The sequence below is a fragment of the Grammomys surdaster genome, unplaced genomic scaffold, assembly GCF_004785775.1.
Source record: "Grammomys surdaster isolate TR1022 unplaced genomic scaffold, NIH_TR_1.0 125889, whole genome shotgun sequence".
In the NCBI taxonomy this organism is placed as follows: domain Eukaryota; kingdom Metazoa; phylum Chordata; class Mammalia; order Rodentia; family Muridae; genus Grammomys; species Grammomys surdaster.
Window position 1 is genome coordinate 1,597,846 of NW_021620714.1, and position 12,902 is coordinate 1,610,747.

Below are 12,902 nucleotides of genomic sequence, written 5' to 3' on the forward strand. Positions count from 1 at the left end.
GAGGAATAATCATCATATGATCACATCAGTAGATGTAGAAAGGAATTTTTAAAAATCCAGAAAAATCTTCATTCATGATAAAAAACAAACAAATAAAAAACCAAAACTACAACAACAAAGGGGAAAAAACCAGCTTGGAGCAAACCAGGAGTAGAGGTTTCTGTACCTTAATTAAGGAAAATCCATTCCGAATCTTAAGCAACTAACAGCTTTGATAACAAAAAACTAGATAACCTTTCTCCTAAGACAGGTACAAGGTAAAGATGCCTTCCACTTACCTCTGCTGTGTGAGTCCTGTGTACTCGAAATCCTAGCTGATGTAATAAAATTTAAAAAGGAAAAAAATATAGAGAAGGAAGAAATAAGTTTGCAGATGGCATGATTATCTATATAATGACTCCCAAGACCCAACCAAAAGCTCCTGAAACTATTAAGTGATTATAGTTACATAACAGAATGAGAGATTGAACTGTACAGACATTATTTAAATTACAGCAACAATTAAAATGTAAAAGTTCTAAAACAGAGGTGCTTATAAGTAAATCTAAAACATACACAGGACCCATATGAAGTAGATTAGAACTGTAACCAAAGAAATCAAAGATTAAGTGAATGGGAAGCCATTCCACATTTTGAGAGGAAAACTCACTATTGTTGAAGTGTCAGTTGTTTGCATGCTGATGTGAACGTTGAACACAGTCCCAGTCAACATCCCAGCTAGTTATTCTGTAGATTCAATGAAGTGATTGCAAAGACCCAGTACATAGAAAAAAAAAACAAAAGTTTTTATTCTGTATTCTCACTAACAAAACTCAAAATTTTACTTCTACCACCAGATGAGTGGGAGGTCTTTCCATAACAAGCAATTCTTCAGTCTCAGCTAGATGTTTTACAGTTTTAATCCTGTCTGCTTAGAGTTAGGACAAAACTTACATGTTAAGGCTCAGTCTCATGGGCTACCCTTACTTGAGATGTCAGTCTTATGGGAAGATTGTACTGATGACCATCAGCTGGCTGTAAGAGGCTTGTACAGCTCCCTCATCTGGGGCAGCCATTTGTTAGAATAGTTCTGCACTCAAACACATTTGGTGGCTAATTTTAAAGGATACAGATGAATAAAGAGGGAAAGGTTGGAAGGATCTAGACATGAGTTTCTGTCCTGTTAGAGCTGAGTTCGTCACCCCCTCACATATTGAGATGTTCACCAACCTAGAAGTTCTGCAAACTCCATGGATTAGAAATTTGGGGGAGGATATGATTATTACTGACTTCTCTGTTCTCTCCTCCTGGAAGACTGGGATGGAGGCCATCTAACCATGGTCTTTTCTGGTATCTGGCACTGATCTAGGAGTCTATCAGGAGTTGTTTCAGAACAAAAGCTGTCCTCCTTACACAGGAAATTCTAAGAGATAGGAAAATCTGGGTCAAATCCTTCTATAACTCAGGAAACTAATTTCCTAAATCTTAGGGGTTCTGTGACAGGACTAGTGTCAAACATGAAAAGATTTTTCTAGCACCTTCATTTACAAGAGTTTTAGGAGCCCTGTGTTAGGGACAGATTATTGGTATTTCATATCTACTGATGAAAACAAAAGGTGGGCTCACATTGCCCATCTTTAAGATGGACTGTAAAGCCACAGTACTTAAGACAGTATGCTATTGGCAAAAGAATAAACAGTACCTCACCATGACAGAATTGAAAGATTAGAGATAAATTTACATCCATATAGCTACCTGATCTTTAACAAAAGAGCAAAAGCAAGTCAATGGAGAATGGTCAGTCATTTTAACATGGTGCTGGAACAACAAGGAAGCTACATGCCAAGGAATGAGTCTGTAGATATTATATGTTGAATAAATAGGAATTTAGAGTGAGTCACAGACCTAAATGTAAAGAACAAAACTTAAAATTTATAAGTTAAAATAAGTAGCATACGAGAACACTGGTATGACCCTGGGGTCTGGAAATGAGTTTTTAGGTATGTCTTAGGGTTTCTATTCCTGCACAAACATTATGACCAAGAAGCAAGTTGGGGAGGAAAGGGTTTATTCAGCTTACACTTTCCACATTGCTGTTGATCACCAAAGGAAGTCAGGACTGGAACTCAAGCAGGTCAGGAAGCAGGAGCTGATGCAGAGGCCATGGAGGGATATTACTTACTGGCTTGCTTCCCCTGCCTTGCTTAGCTTGCTTTCTTATAGAACCCAAGACTACCAGCCCAGGGATGGGACCACCCACAATGGGCCGCCCTCCCCCCTTGATTAGTAATTGAGAAAATGCCTTACAGCTGGATCTCATGGAGGCAATTCCTCAACTGAAGCTCCTTTCTCTGTGATAACTCCAGCTTGTGTCAAGTTGACACACAAAACCAGCCAGTACAAGGTACAACACCAAAAGTGTTGTGAAGGAAAAATATGCTGTTAAACATCATTGTATCTGTCAAAGTCTGTTATGTGAGAAACACTGTTAGGAGAATGAAATAAGCCCCAGGTTAGGAAAAGATACCGTGGAAACTTCCAGCCCTGACTATAGAGCTGGAGAGATGGTTTATCAGTTAAGAGCGCTTATTACTACTCTTCCAGAGGACCCAAGTTCAATTCCTAGTGTCTGTGTTGGGTGGCTTACAACTATCTGTAACTTCAGCTCTAGAGAATCTGACACACTCTTTCTGGCCTCTAAGAGGACCCACATACTTATAATGTACAAACAACTAACAGGTAAATAGGAAGAAATCTTTAAGGAGAGGAGAGGGTGAGTCTAAGGATGCAGATCAACCTGTTAACAGTAGTCAAAGAATCAGTAGAAAACCTCACCACAGAAGATACTGAAGTGACAGACAGGTGTGTGGAAAGATGCTGGACATTATCATTAAAAAACTGCAAGTTTAAAGTATGAGGCCACCAAACACCTGTTAAACATGCCCCAAACTTCGACAGCTGATGTTCCCAATGCCGATGAGGATATGGGACAAGGGAACCCTCATTTCCTGCTAAGTGGGAGTGTAAAATGTTACAGCCACTCTGGAAAACAGTTGGCTGTTTCCTCTCAGAGCTAAACATAGCTCTACTCTATCATCTGGCAATAGTGCTCTTAGGTGTCTCTGACCAAATAAGTAGAGCACTTTCAACATGTGAGTATTTATATCAACTTACGATTTCAAGGGAGCAGCTATGGAAGGTGAGTGATAAACGGTAGTAATCCATACAGTAGAGGACCATTCAGTGGTAGAAAGAATGACTGTGAGTCACAAAAGACACAGAGACCTCTAAAGTGCATATTGCTTAATGAAAGCAGCTAGCATGAAAAACGACATCCTGGACACTTTCTGTAAGAGGCAGACCTATAGACAATAAGTTCTATAGTTATGCTGGGGTGAGTAGGCGATTCTCGGGGCTGGGAAATGGTGCTTTGAGACTTAGTGGAGGTGCTTGCCATTGTGCATTTGTCTAAACCGCAGAGCCTACAACAGGAAGAGTGGGAATTACCCAGTGGTAATGTCAGTTCTGGCTCAGCATTTGTGATGAATGTACCACATCAATTCCAGTTGTTACTAGAAACTGAGCCAGGAGTTAGGGAGATATATGAAGATTCTGTACTCAATTTTCTGTATGCCTAAGGCTAGTTTTAAAAATCTATTTTAGTTTGGCCTGTGGAATACGCCTTTAATATAGCGTTTGGAAAGCAGAGGAAGATGGATTTCTCTTGAGTTCCAGGCCAGTCTGGGCTACATAGTGAGACCATGTCTCAACACACACACACACACACACACACACACACACACACACACACAGAGAGAGAGAAAGAGAGAGAGAGAGAGAGAGAGAGAGAGAGAGAGAGAGAGAGAGAGAGAGAGAGAGAGAGAGGGTGTGTTTAGAAGCCAAGAGTAAAACAAGGACTTTTTCTTTGATGATCAGTCCAAGGAAACCTGGTCAGGGAGGCATGTTCTTATCCTGAGCTTTGATGTTTGATGTTCTCCAGTGAGGTGCAGCTCTACTTGGCAGCAGCTAAAAGCCCAACATGTTGAACCTAGTCTGCTCTTAGAAGCAAGGATTAGGTAGGCTTCCTCTGCCTGTCGGGGTCTGAGCCTTGCCCCTTGCATAGGCCATGTGAGGACATTAATGTCCCAGTTAGAATGGAGCATGGCTCGGGAGTCTGATCTGTGTTTTAAGGTCCATATATAAATTCTGTGCCATTTTGAGAATGCCAGTGAAATACAGGTGGGATCTATTGAGCTTGTACGCAGTAGCCCCAGCCAACTTACTGCCCCTCCCCCTACACACATACCAAGAATGGTCTGGTTGAATAACTGCATGTTTTCATTTGCATAAACAAGCTCTGGAAGGTTGGGGAAGTAGTAAACACGGTGGGAACTGGCTGATGGGGAACGGAGTGGCAGCAAGGCTTCACTAAGTGCCTCTTCATAGATTGTTTTTACTTTGAACCACATAAAATTGCCCATGAAAACAAGTGTTGGGCTAGGAGTAGAACTGAGTGCTCGAGCAGTAGCCTACCAGTTCGAGAACCCTTGGTTCAGTTCTCAGGAGTGAGAAACAGTTACTCCCGGGTAAACAGAAGAAAAAGAAGTAACATCTTTCATTAGTCCAATTTAATGGGTTGATTTTTCAATTACCAAAAATTCAGATGCAGATAAATCTTTTGTGGAACAATGACCTGATGTGGATCACTTTTTCTTTCCTTCAGAGTTATTATTGTTCACAGTTTACATGGCATGAAAAGTCATTTTTTTTTCCTTCACTAAAGCCTTTAGATTTGGTCCTAGTCTTTTCTGGTTTGTCAGTGCATTTCGTGTTAGGAATAATCTCTTTAAATCACAAGTTAAATAGTTCTTCCTGAAGCTTTCTCTGAAGAATTTTGTACAAATATTAAGAATTATCTAAGTGGGGTTATTCAGTTCTTGCTAGTTCACTAAAGAACTAGCTCAAGAGCTGAAAAAGTTGAATCAACAGCTTCCATATTTCTATAAAACTCGATTTATAAAGTAAAGGGTTCATTTGCTGGGTGTGGTGGCACATGCCTTTAGGATTTTTGTGAGTTCAAGGCAAGCCTGATTTACATAGTGAGTTCCAGACCAGCCAAGACTATATAGTGAGTCCCTGTTGTTAAGAAAGAAGGAAAAATAAGTAAAGAATTTATCTGGAAATTATAACTTTAATCTAGTGGATAATATGTTGTATATTTCCTGATTGTGAATAGTATAGTATATAGGTACTAACTTAAAGCTCATAGTTTTATAACTTGATTTGTAAATACTCTGAATACTAAAAATGGTTACATCATTTATCTTTAGTATGTTACTTTCTGCTTGTGGCATGTTTAACTCTGAAGACTCACATGAATCAGCATTCTTGTTGTTAAAAGATTTCAGATAAGTGTGCTGGTGGGATGGCTCTGCTGGTAAAGGCTCTTGCTACAGGTCCAATTGCTGAGTTGGATTCCTGGACCCCTAGGATGGAAGGAGAAAACTGACTCTTGCAAGTTTTCCTCTGACCTCCATCTGTTTGCTGTGGCATGTGTATGTGCAAGCCTATATGAGTATCCATACTCAGACACAAATGAAGTGTGAGGAAATGAAAAACTAAGACTCAGCATAAGTTTACTTATTCTAGATTAGTAACTGTTACTTAGAGTGATAAGGATTTATTAAAATATGTGACACCAAAGTTTTTCTTTTATTGTATGTGTGTATATATGTGTATTTTTTTAAGTCGGTAAATTTGATTTCATGTTCACAGTGATGTGTAAATTAGATTATTTGCACTTGCTTCCTAGCTTTGTTCTGAGTTTAGAGATGTTAATAAGGTGGTTGTGAGTTGACACCTCAGGAATGTTTACGCTTTTATCACATTGTATTGCATGGGTTCTTCTAAAGATCAGTTTTGAAATAATGACAATTAGACCAGTGCCAATGCAGAGGTAGTTTTCACATGGAATATTAGAAAATGAATCCTGTGACAACAATAGAAATGCTGCCCTGGAAGTCAGGAGACCTTCGATCTCTGCCAGTAACTAGCTCAGTTGCAGATAGGACGCTGTGGGTCTCATCTCGAGTGTGCAGGGCGGAGGCTTAGACTCCAAATGCCCAAGGACTATGCAGCACTCGTGCCCTAAGGTTCTCAGACTCGAGAATTGTTTGGAATAGTTACTATAACGCAGAAATGACCTATTTCAGTTTTTCAAAAGAAGAAATGAGTTAAGAAATCAAAACTATAGAAGTTTCAATGCCCTAGTGTAGAGGAATGCCAGGGCAGGAAGGCCAGAGTAGGTGGGTGGGTAGGGAGCACCCTCATAGAGGCTGGGGGAGGGGGATGGGATAGGGGCTTCCAGAGGGGAGACCTGGAAAAGGGATGACATTTGAAATGTAAATAAAGAAAATATCTAATAAAAGAAAAAAATCAAAACTACAGCTTGTGACTAGATTTAAGTGCAGGTCAGACTGACTCTGGAAACATGCTTTGAGGTGTAAAAATCAATTAAAATTAAGAGAGATGTTAAATGCCAGTGTAAGTTTAGAAAAAATAATTATTACGTTATAGGACCAGTAATTAGGTCCTATGATATGTTGAAAGACTATATATTCTTTCACATATTCTGTGGCTGATACATTTACCATGTTCAAAAGTGTTTATGAATCAACCAAAATATCAAAGAGCAGCATGCAAAAGTACAGGTCCATTTCTTTGGGGATGAAGAGTGGAGAGAGGTAGAGAGAAAAAACCAGAAACACGTGAAAAGGTAAACAGTCATTTTTCCTTTATATAAGAACAACATGGGTTTCTTTTTATAATGTATCTCCTGTACTTTTCAACAATGGACACACTTTTCAACTCGTGCGTGCGTGCGTGCGTGCATGCGAGTGTGTTTGTGTTTCAAGACAGGCTTACTCTATATAGATCTGGCTTTCCTGGAACTTACTCTGTAGACTAAGCTGGCCTTGAACTCAGAGATCTGCCTGCCTCTACCTCCCACATGCTGAAATTAAAGGTGTGCACCACCACTGCCCAGCTTGAACATAAACTTTTGTAATGGGGGGAAAATGGCTTTAAAAATAAGCAATTTAATTCAAGCCTTTGAATTAAAAAATTAGAAAGGCTTCATGTTGATCTGCCTGCCTCTGGGCCAGACTTGGCCTGAGCATCTTAGGAAGTTTCTGTTTCAAGATCTCACTAGGATGAGCCACTCTGCCTTGTGGACTGTTCTGAACCCAGTCAACTGCACGAAAGCAATTTGCTCTTCTTTCTATTATATAAGGATCCTTCCACTCCCATGGGCGGAGGCACATTTGGTGGCACAGTCATGTGATCCAAGCATTTAGGAAGCTGAGCAGGCAGCTCAGCAAGGGGATTTGAGGCCAGCCTGGGCTACATAATGAGACCCTGTAGGAAAAAGAAAATTATTTTTTCTAAAATAAGAGGTCTAGTGTAATGTCCTTGCATGGAAGCAAAACACTTCCTCCTCCTGCCTTGGTTTTATGTACTGTTCATCCACACAGTGAAGGACGTTGAATTCAGATACTTGGTAGGAACAAAGGACAGATCTCTGTTCACACAGGCTCTGGCTGTTCATCCTTAATGTTTTCTAGCAGTGGCTTTGAAAACAGGCCTGATCTTTCTTTTGGGGACTTAGCACACTCTAGTGGACAGTAGCTTTTCGGTCACCACAGTTTTATTTATCATGTCAAGTTACTTTATTAGGCAGTTCATTTATGTGCTTCCGGGCAGTAAAGTTTGTCAGATTGTATTTAAGTGGCGACCCTCATGAGCAGGAGGAACTTGGTCACTGCCAGGGTGGTGTGCGTTTTCATGTGGCTTTACTAGGAAGACGAGATTCTCTGTAGTGTGAGGAAGCTGGCTTTTCCTGGGTGCTTCTCATCTTCCCTGGGGTGACAGGCATTTGATAGTTGAGGCTGAGATACAGAATGTATGTAGTTTTCCTCAACTTCCCATTGCTCTGCCTTGTACATTTAAATGTATTTTATATGTATGGGTGTTTTATCTTCATGTATGTCTGTGTACCTACCACTTGTGCCTGTCTTGGGTACATGAAGGTCAGGAAGGAAGCATTGGGTCCCTGCAACTGGAGTTACAGACAGTTGTGAGTCACATGTGGGTGCTAGTAATTGAACCTCTGTCCTCTAGAAAAGCAGTCAGTTCTTTTAACTGCTGAATCATATCTCCAGCATACCCATCCTCCCTGTCTTACCATGTGTTTCATATTTCTAAGACGCACAGTTTTTTATACACCACTTTGTAAAATGTTTGAGTGTGTATAAGCGTGAGCATATCCTATCCTAGTAGATTGGTTTGGGCTTTTTTTTTTTTAATATGAACTGCCAGCAAAAAGGTAATCTTTATTTGTTTCTTACAGAGTGATGGTGAGGATCTTAATTACATTGTTGCGTTTTTCCTTGGAACAGCAGCCTGCCTTTACCAGGTACGCTTCTTCCCATTTGTAACAAACACTTCCCCATTGCTGTTTGTTTCAGATGTTGAGTCTAATAATTGCCCGTATATTTAAAATACATAAAAATGGTGTCTGAGTTATTTGCCTCTTCTATAATTTGAACCTCTGTTACCTTTGTAACCTACACTTCAATCTTGAGTTGTAGACAGATGTTCGCAGTGGACTTACTCTTAACCCTTTCTCTGTGATGGGTTATCAGGGGTGCCATGTCATGTGTCTGGGACAAAATTTTCTAGTGAGAGCCAGAGGATTTGTGTTCTGGGGGCCATGAATAGAGAGTGACACGGAAAAGTAATATTTTAGGATTTTTTAAGTAGACATGTCTTTTAGACTTACTTTTTAGTAAAGGCAAATAGGATGAATTATAAGCAGAAGGGCTGGCAGTTAGGAAACCAGTTGGGATATGATTCTAGTAATTCAGATGGAAAATAGAGGGAGTGTAAACTGTGGCAACGGCAGCAAGACAGTGAGAAGGAGCAGGGTGTGTAGGACACTCACAGAGGGGCAGAAGGAAGGAGCAGGGTGTATAGGACACTCACAGAGGGGCAGAAGGAACAGGGTGTGTAGGACACTCATGGAGGGGCAGAAGGAACAGGATGTGTAGGACACTCTTGGAGGGGCAGGTTCTATGCCTGGCCAGTGGGGAGATTGGTCACAGGAGAGATGGGAAGAATGACCCAAACTCAGGAATAATTTTGTAAGAACATAAGGAGCAAACAGGGTCCACTGATCTGACCCTTATAAGTGGCATAACATTTTGGCTTCTATGAAAAAAAAAGAAAAGGTAGGAATATTTGAAGCTTGATATGCACCTGAGACTACCCAAAATTCAGTAGAACTCCTTGGGGAAATACTTTGATAGATATTTGAACTTTATATAAGCAAACATTATACATTTTAGTTTCAGTGGCTTCACTTTAAAATCTTTAAATTTTCTTAATGTTATCTTTAGAAGTCTTATTAAATTTGACAGGTTTCATTAGGACAAATGACATTTCATACAGGTAATGTGAGGCCATGTGTTTGTTAGTGGCACACAGTGTGCTTCAGTTTGCACAGTGTTCTCTTGAGGGTTTCCCACTTTAATCCTACACCCCTGTCATACAAGATTATTGTCTCATTTATAATGAGAACAGACAGACTCTCAGTACTGTTTTGAGATGGCATAACCAGGAAAAGGGAGGCGCCAAGGCTAATGCTTCAGAGTGAGAGAGCCCGGGTTCATTCCCCCGTATCATGCTACCTCTGTGCCTAACTAAGTCAATAATCCTGCTTCTTTTTCTTTTTAAATTGTTTATACATGACCAAGTGCTGCAGCACCATTTCTTTATAAGACTATTTTCTTCCACTGAATTGCTTTTGTACCTCTATACAAACTCAGTTGGTTGTATTTTGTGAGACTTTCTGGGTTCTGAATTACATTAGTTTGGTCTATTATCCTTCTACCACAATCATATGGTCTTTATTACCCTAGCTACATACTACCTTAAATTCAATTTTCCTAATAGTTACAGAATGATACAAATTTTCTATTTTAGTGGATGAAATTATGGTAGTTTGTGGGTTTAGTGGAAGTGATCTATTTTATCTAATTTATATATATAGAATTGGTAATCATATCTCAATATTCTTTTGGTACCTACAATGTTTATGATAGTGTTTCTTTTCTAATCTTGGTAATTTATATTGTCAGAGTTGATCCTGTCAGTTTCTGTTTCACTGATTGAACCAGCTGTTGAGTCCATCAGGATTTTTGTTTTGTTTGTTTTTTCCCTCTTCTCTTTTTCTGTTTGCAATTTTATTGATTTCTGCTCTTGTTAGAAGTTGAATTGTGGACCTTTCTAGTTTTCATTTCAGTTCTGGTTTTGACTCACATGTTTTTAAACTATGTGGTTTTAGTTCATGCAAATTTAGGATTGCTCTGTCACCTTGGCAGACATGCTTTGACTCGTGTGTCATCATTTTCTTTGCTTTGAAGTATTTTTATATTTATACTTTTCCTTTTTTGATTAATATGCATGACATATCCTTTTTCGTCTTTTTACTTTTAACTTGCCTCTGTTATTTTATGCAATTTTCTGATAGTGAAATTGGTTTTTTAAGTCCATGTTGCCAATCTCTTTCTTTTAGTTGCTATATGTAAGCCATTTACATTTAATATAATTATGGATATTTGGGCTTTTTTTTTGTTCTGTTTTCATTTTTAAATTTTCTTCTATGTTTCTATAGTTTATTTGAGGCTTTAAGAATTCCACTTCAGTATTATGTATAGTATTTAAAAACCTTATGGATTTTAAAGTAGTTCCTTACTATAGGTAGCAAACAATAGATACTTGTCATAGTCTGCTACTGTTGTCGCTTCATGTTTAGTGAGATGTAGATACATTATCTCCCTAGATCTTCTGTTGTCCTCCTCTATTTATAAAACTTCTGTTTATTTCTTCCCCATATATTCCAGAACATATCAGACACTTATAATACATTTATTCAACTGTTAAACATAAACTCAAAAGGAAAAGACCACCTGTCATACTTAATTACATTGTTACTAACATGTTATTTTGTCTTAATATTACAAGTTTTTTCTTCTTTTATTTGCTTTTTTGGTTTAGTGAAGTTTTAACTATGTAATATGCTTGATCAAGGTGGTCTCAACACCTCTGCATTGCAAGACATCTTTTTCTTCATTGCCTTTTAAAAACTTCAGAGTCATCAATTTAATATTTTTTTAATATAAGAAAAGCTCTTCTTTACAGTAGAATTCCCATTAGTAGATGTAGAAAGAATGATGGAGATAAAAAGTCACTATTAAATTACCATTAAGCAAACACCTCTGTGTAATAGCTGATGCAGGTAGAGTTATCAGTGGGTGGCATATATATTCCCGTCAAGGGATCCAGGTTGACAGCACTGATAAAACATACTGCCTGGCACCTCTGTGTTGTTCTTGGCAAAATTACATATGCTTAACTCAGTCTTGGAACAGTGGACACATCCAATTTGAGGAGCACAGCTCCAGCATAACTGATGACTATGTACCAGGCCTGTCAAGGTCATGACTGAGACGCTATTACAGATTGGAGAGACGTGACAACTAAGTGCAGTACAGACTTCCGGGTGGGAGGAAGAAAGGTCTCTAACGGGACACAGGACAAAATTGAAGTCCATCAGTTACCAGTGTGATCGTGTCCTGGTGTGATGACTGTTCTGTGGTGACATAGTAGTGACACTATGGAAGACAGTACAGTTCTGCTATTTCAGAACTCCTCCAAGTCAAAAGTTTATTCAAAGAAAAAAAATATGTCTTTAAGTCTTTATTCCACAGTGAAAATCACTCTCATAAAATAAATTCTTTTATTCGTTTCATATAGATAGCAACAGATTTTTTTTTTTAACAGCAGGCAGGGTCTTACTGGAACTGTTTAGACCATAACCTACAGAGATTCTCCTGCTTCTGCCTCTCAGGTGCTGGGATTAAAAGCATTACTCTGGTGTGCATTCTTCTGTTTCAAATATAGAATAATCTTCTCTCATGTAAGAACTAATGTTTGGCAAGAACACCCTTACCTCCTCCCATTCTGAAGCCTGGATGCAGTTCCCAGAAACTGCTACTGCTTTTCAGAGACTTCATGAGTGTATACAAATCCATACTTCACAGATTGAGATTTTAGGCACATTCTAGAAAAGGATCCATTCAGTCATTAAATTTTGTATAGCACATATTATGTACTCAGCACTGTTCTAGACTCTGGAGATAAACAAATGAACAAAATAATTAAGTCTTCGACTGTCAGGAGCTATAGATGACAAGCAAAATAAGCATGTTTGTAACATGTTGTGGGAAAAATAAAGGACAAAGGGAACAATACTAGGGCTGGTGGATGGGGGATGCTTCCTTTACTGTCTCATTGAAATAGCACTCACTGCCGTTCTTTGTCCCCTTTTTTACTTTTCAAGATATAACTGCTTTAAGTTAAATGATGAAAATGTGCTAATAGCACTCCGTTCGTCCAGTGGAAGCCCAATGAATGATTTTGTTTGTTTCTGTCACAGCTGAGGAACAAGGCCCAATTCCTGTGGCTCCCCACTCCCCCTCCCCAACCTGAACCCCCCCATCTGAACCACCCCCTGCTGTTCATCACACCTTGTTGCTTTCTATACCCCTCAGACTCCAGTTGTGGGAAAGTCCTTCTTCCTCAGTTGTTTGTTGACTTTTCTGTGCTTTCCTGGGTACACATGGCACACGCCGAGAGCCCAGGGCTGAGAGCTCAGCAGTGTAACTATCCAGGTTCCCTGTTACCATAGAGAATTTCTTCAGTCTGTCTTACAGGGAGTTACCCAGATGTACTTCCATTTAGCATATGATGAAGAATGCTTTTCTTCTGAAAATGAAAGACATAGGCGGGAAGATCTGTTTCCC

The 12,902-nt window shown here is 39.2% G+C and overlaps 1 protein-coding gene across 4 annotated transcripts in view; it reads left to right on the plus strand.

The window, feature by feature from the left end:
* The window catches only part of Sec22a (SEC22 homolog A, vesicle trafficking protein), a 60,879-nt gene that overhangs the window by 37,906 nt on the left and 10,071 nt on the right, over nt 1–12,902 (plus strand). For all 4 annotated transcript variants that reach the window (XM_028752217.1, XM_028752213.1, XM_028752216.1 and 1 more), the window contains exon 6: nt 8,387–8,452. In XM_028752217.1, the coding sequence (XP_028608050.1) occupies nt 8,387–8,452 (66 nt within the window). The remainder of the gene's footprint in view (nt 1–8,386; nt 8,453–12,902) is intronic.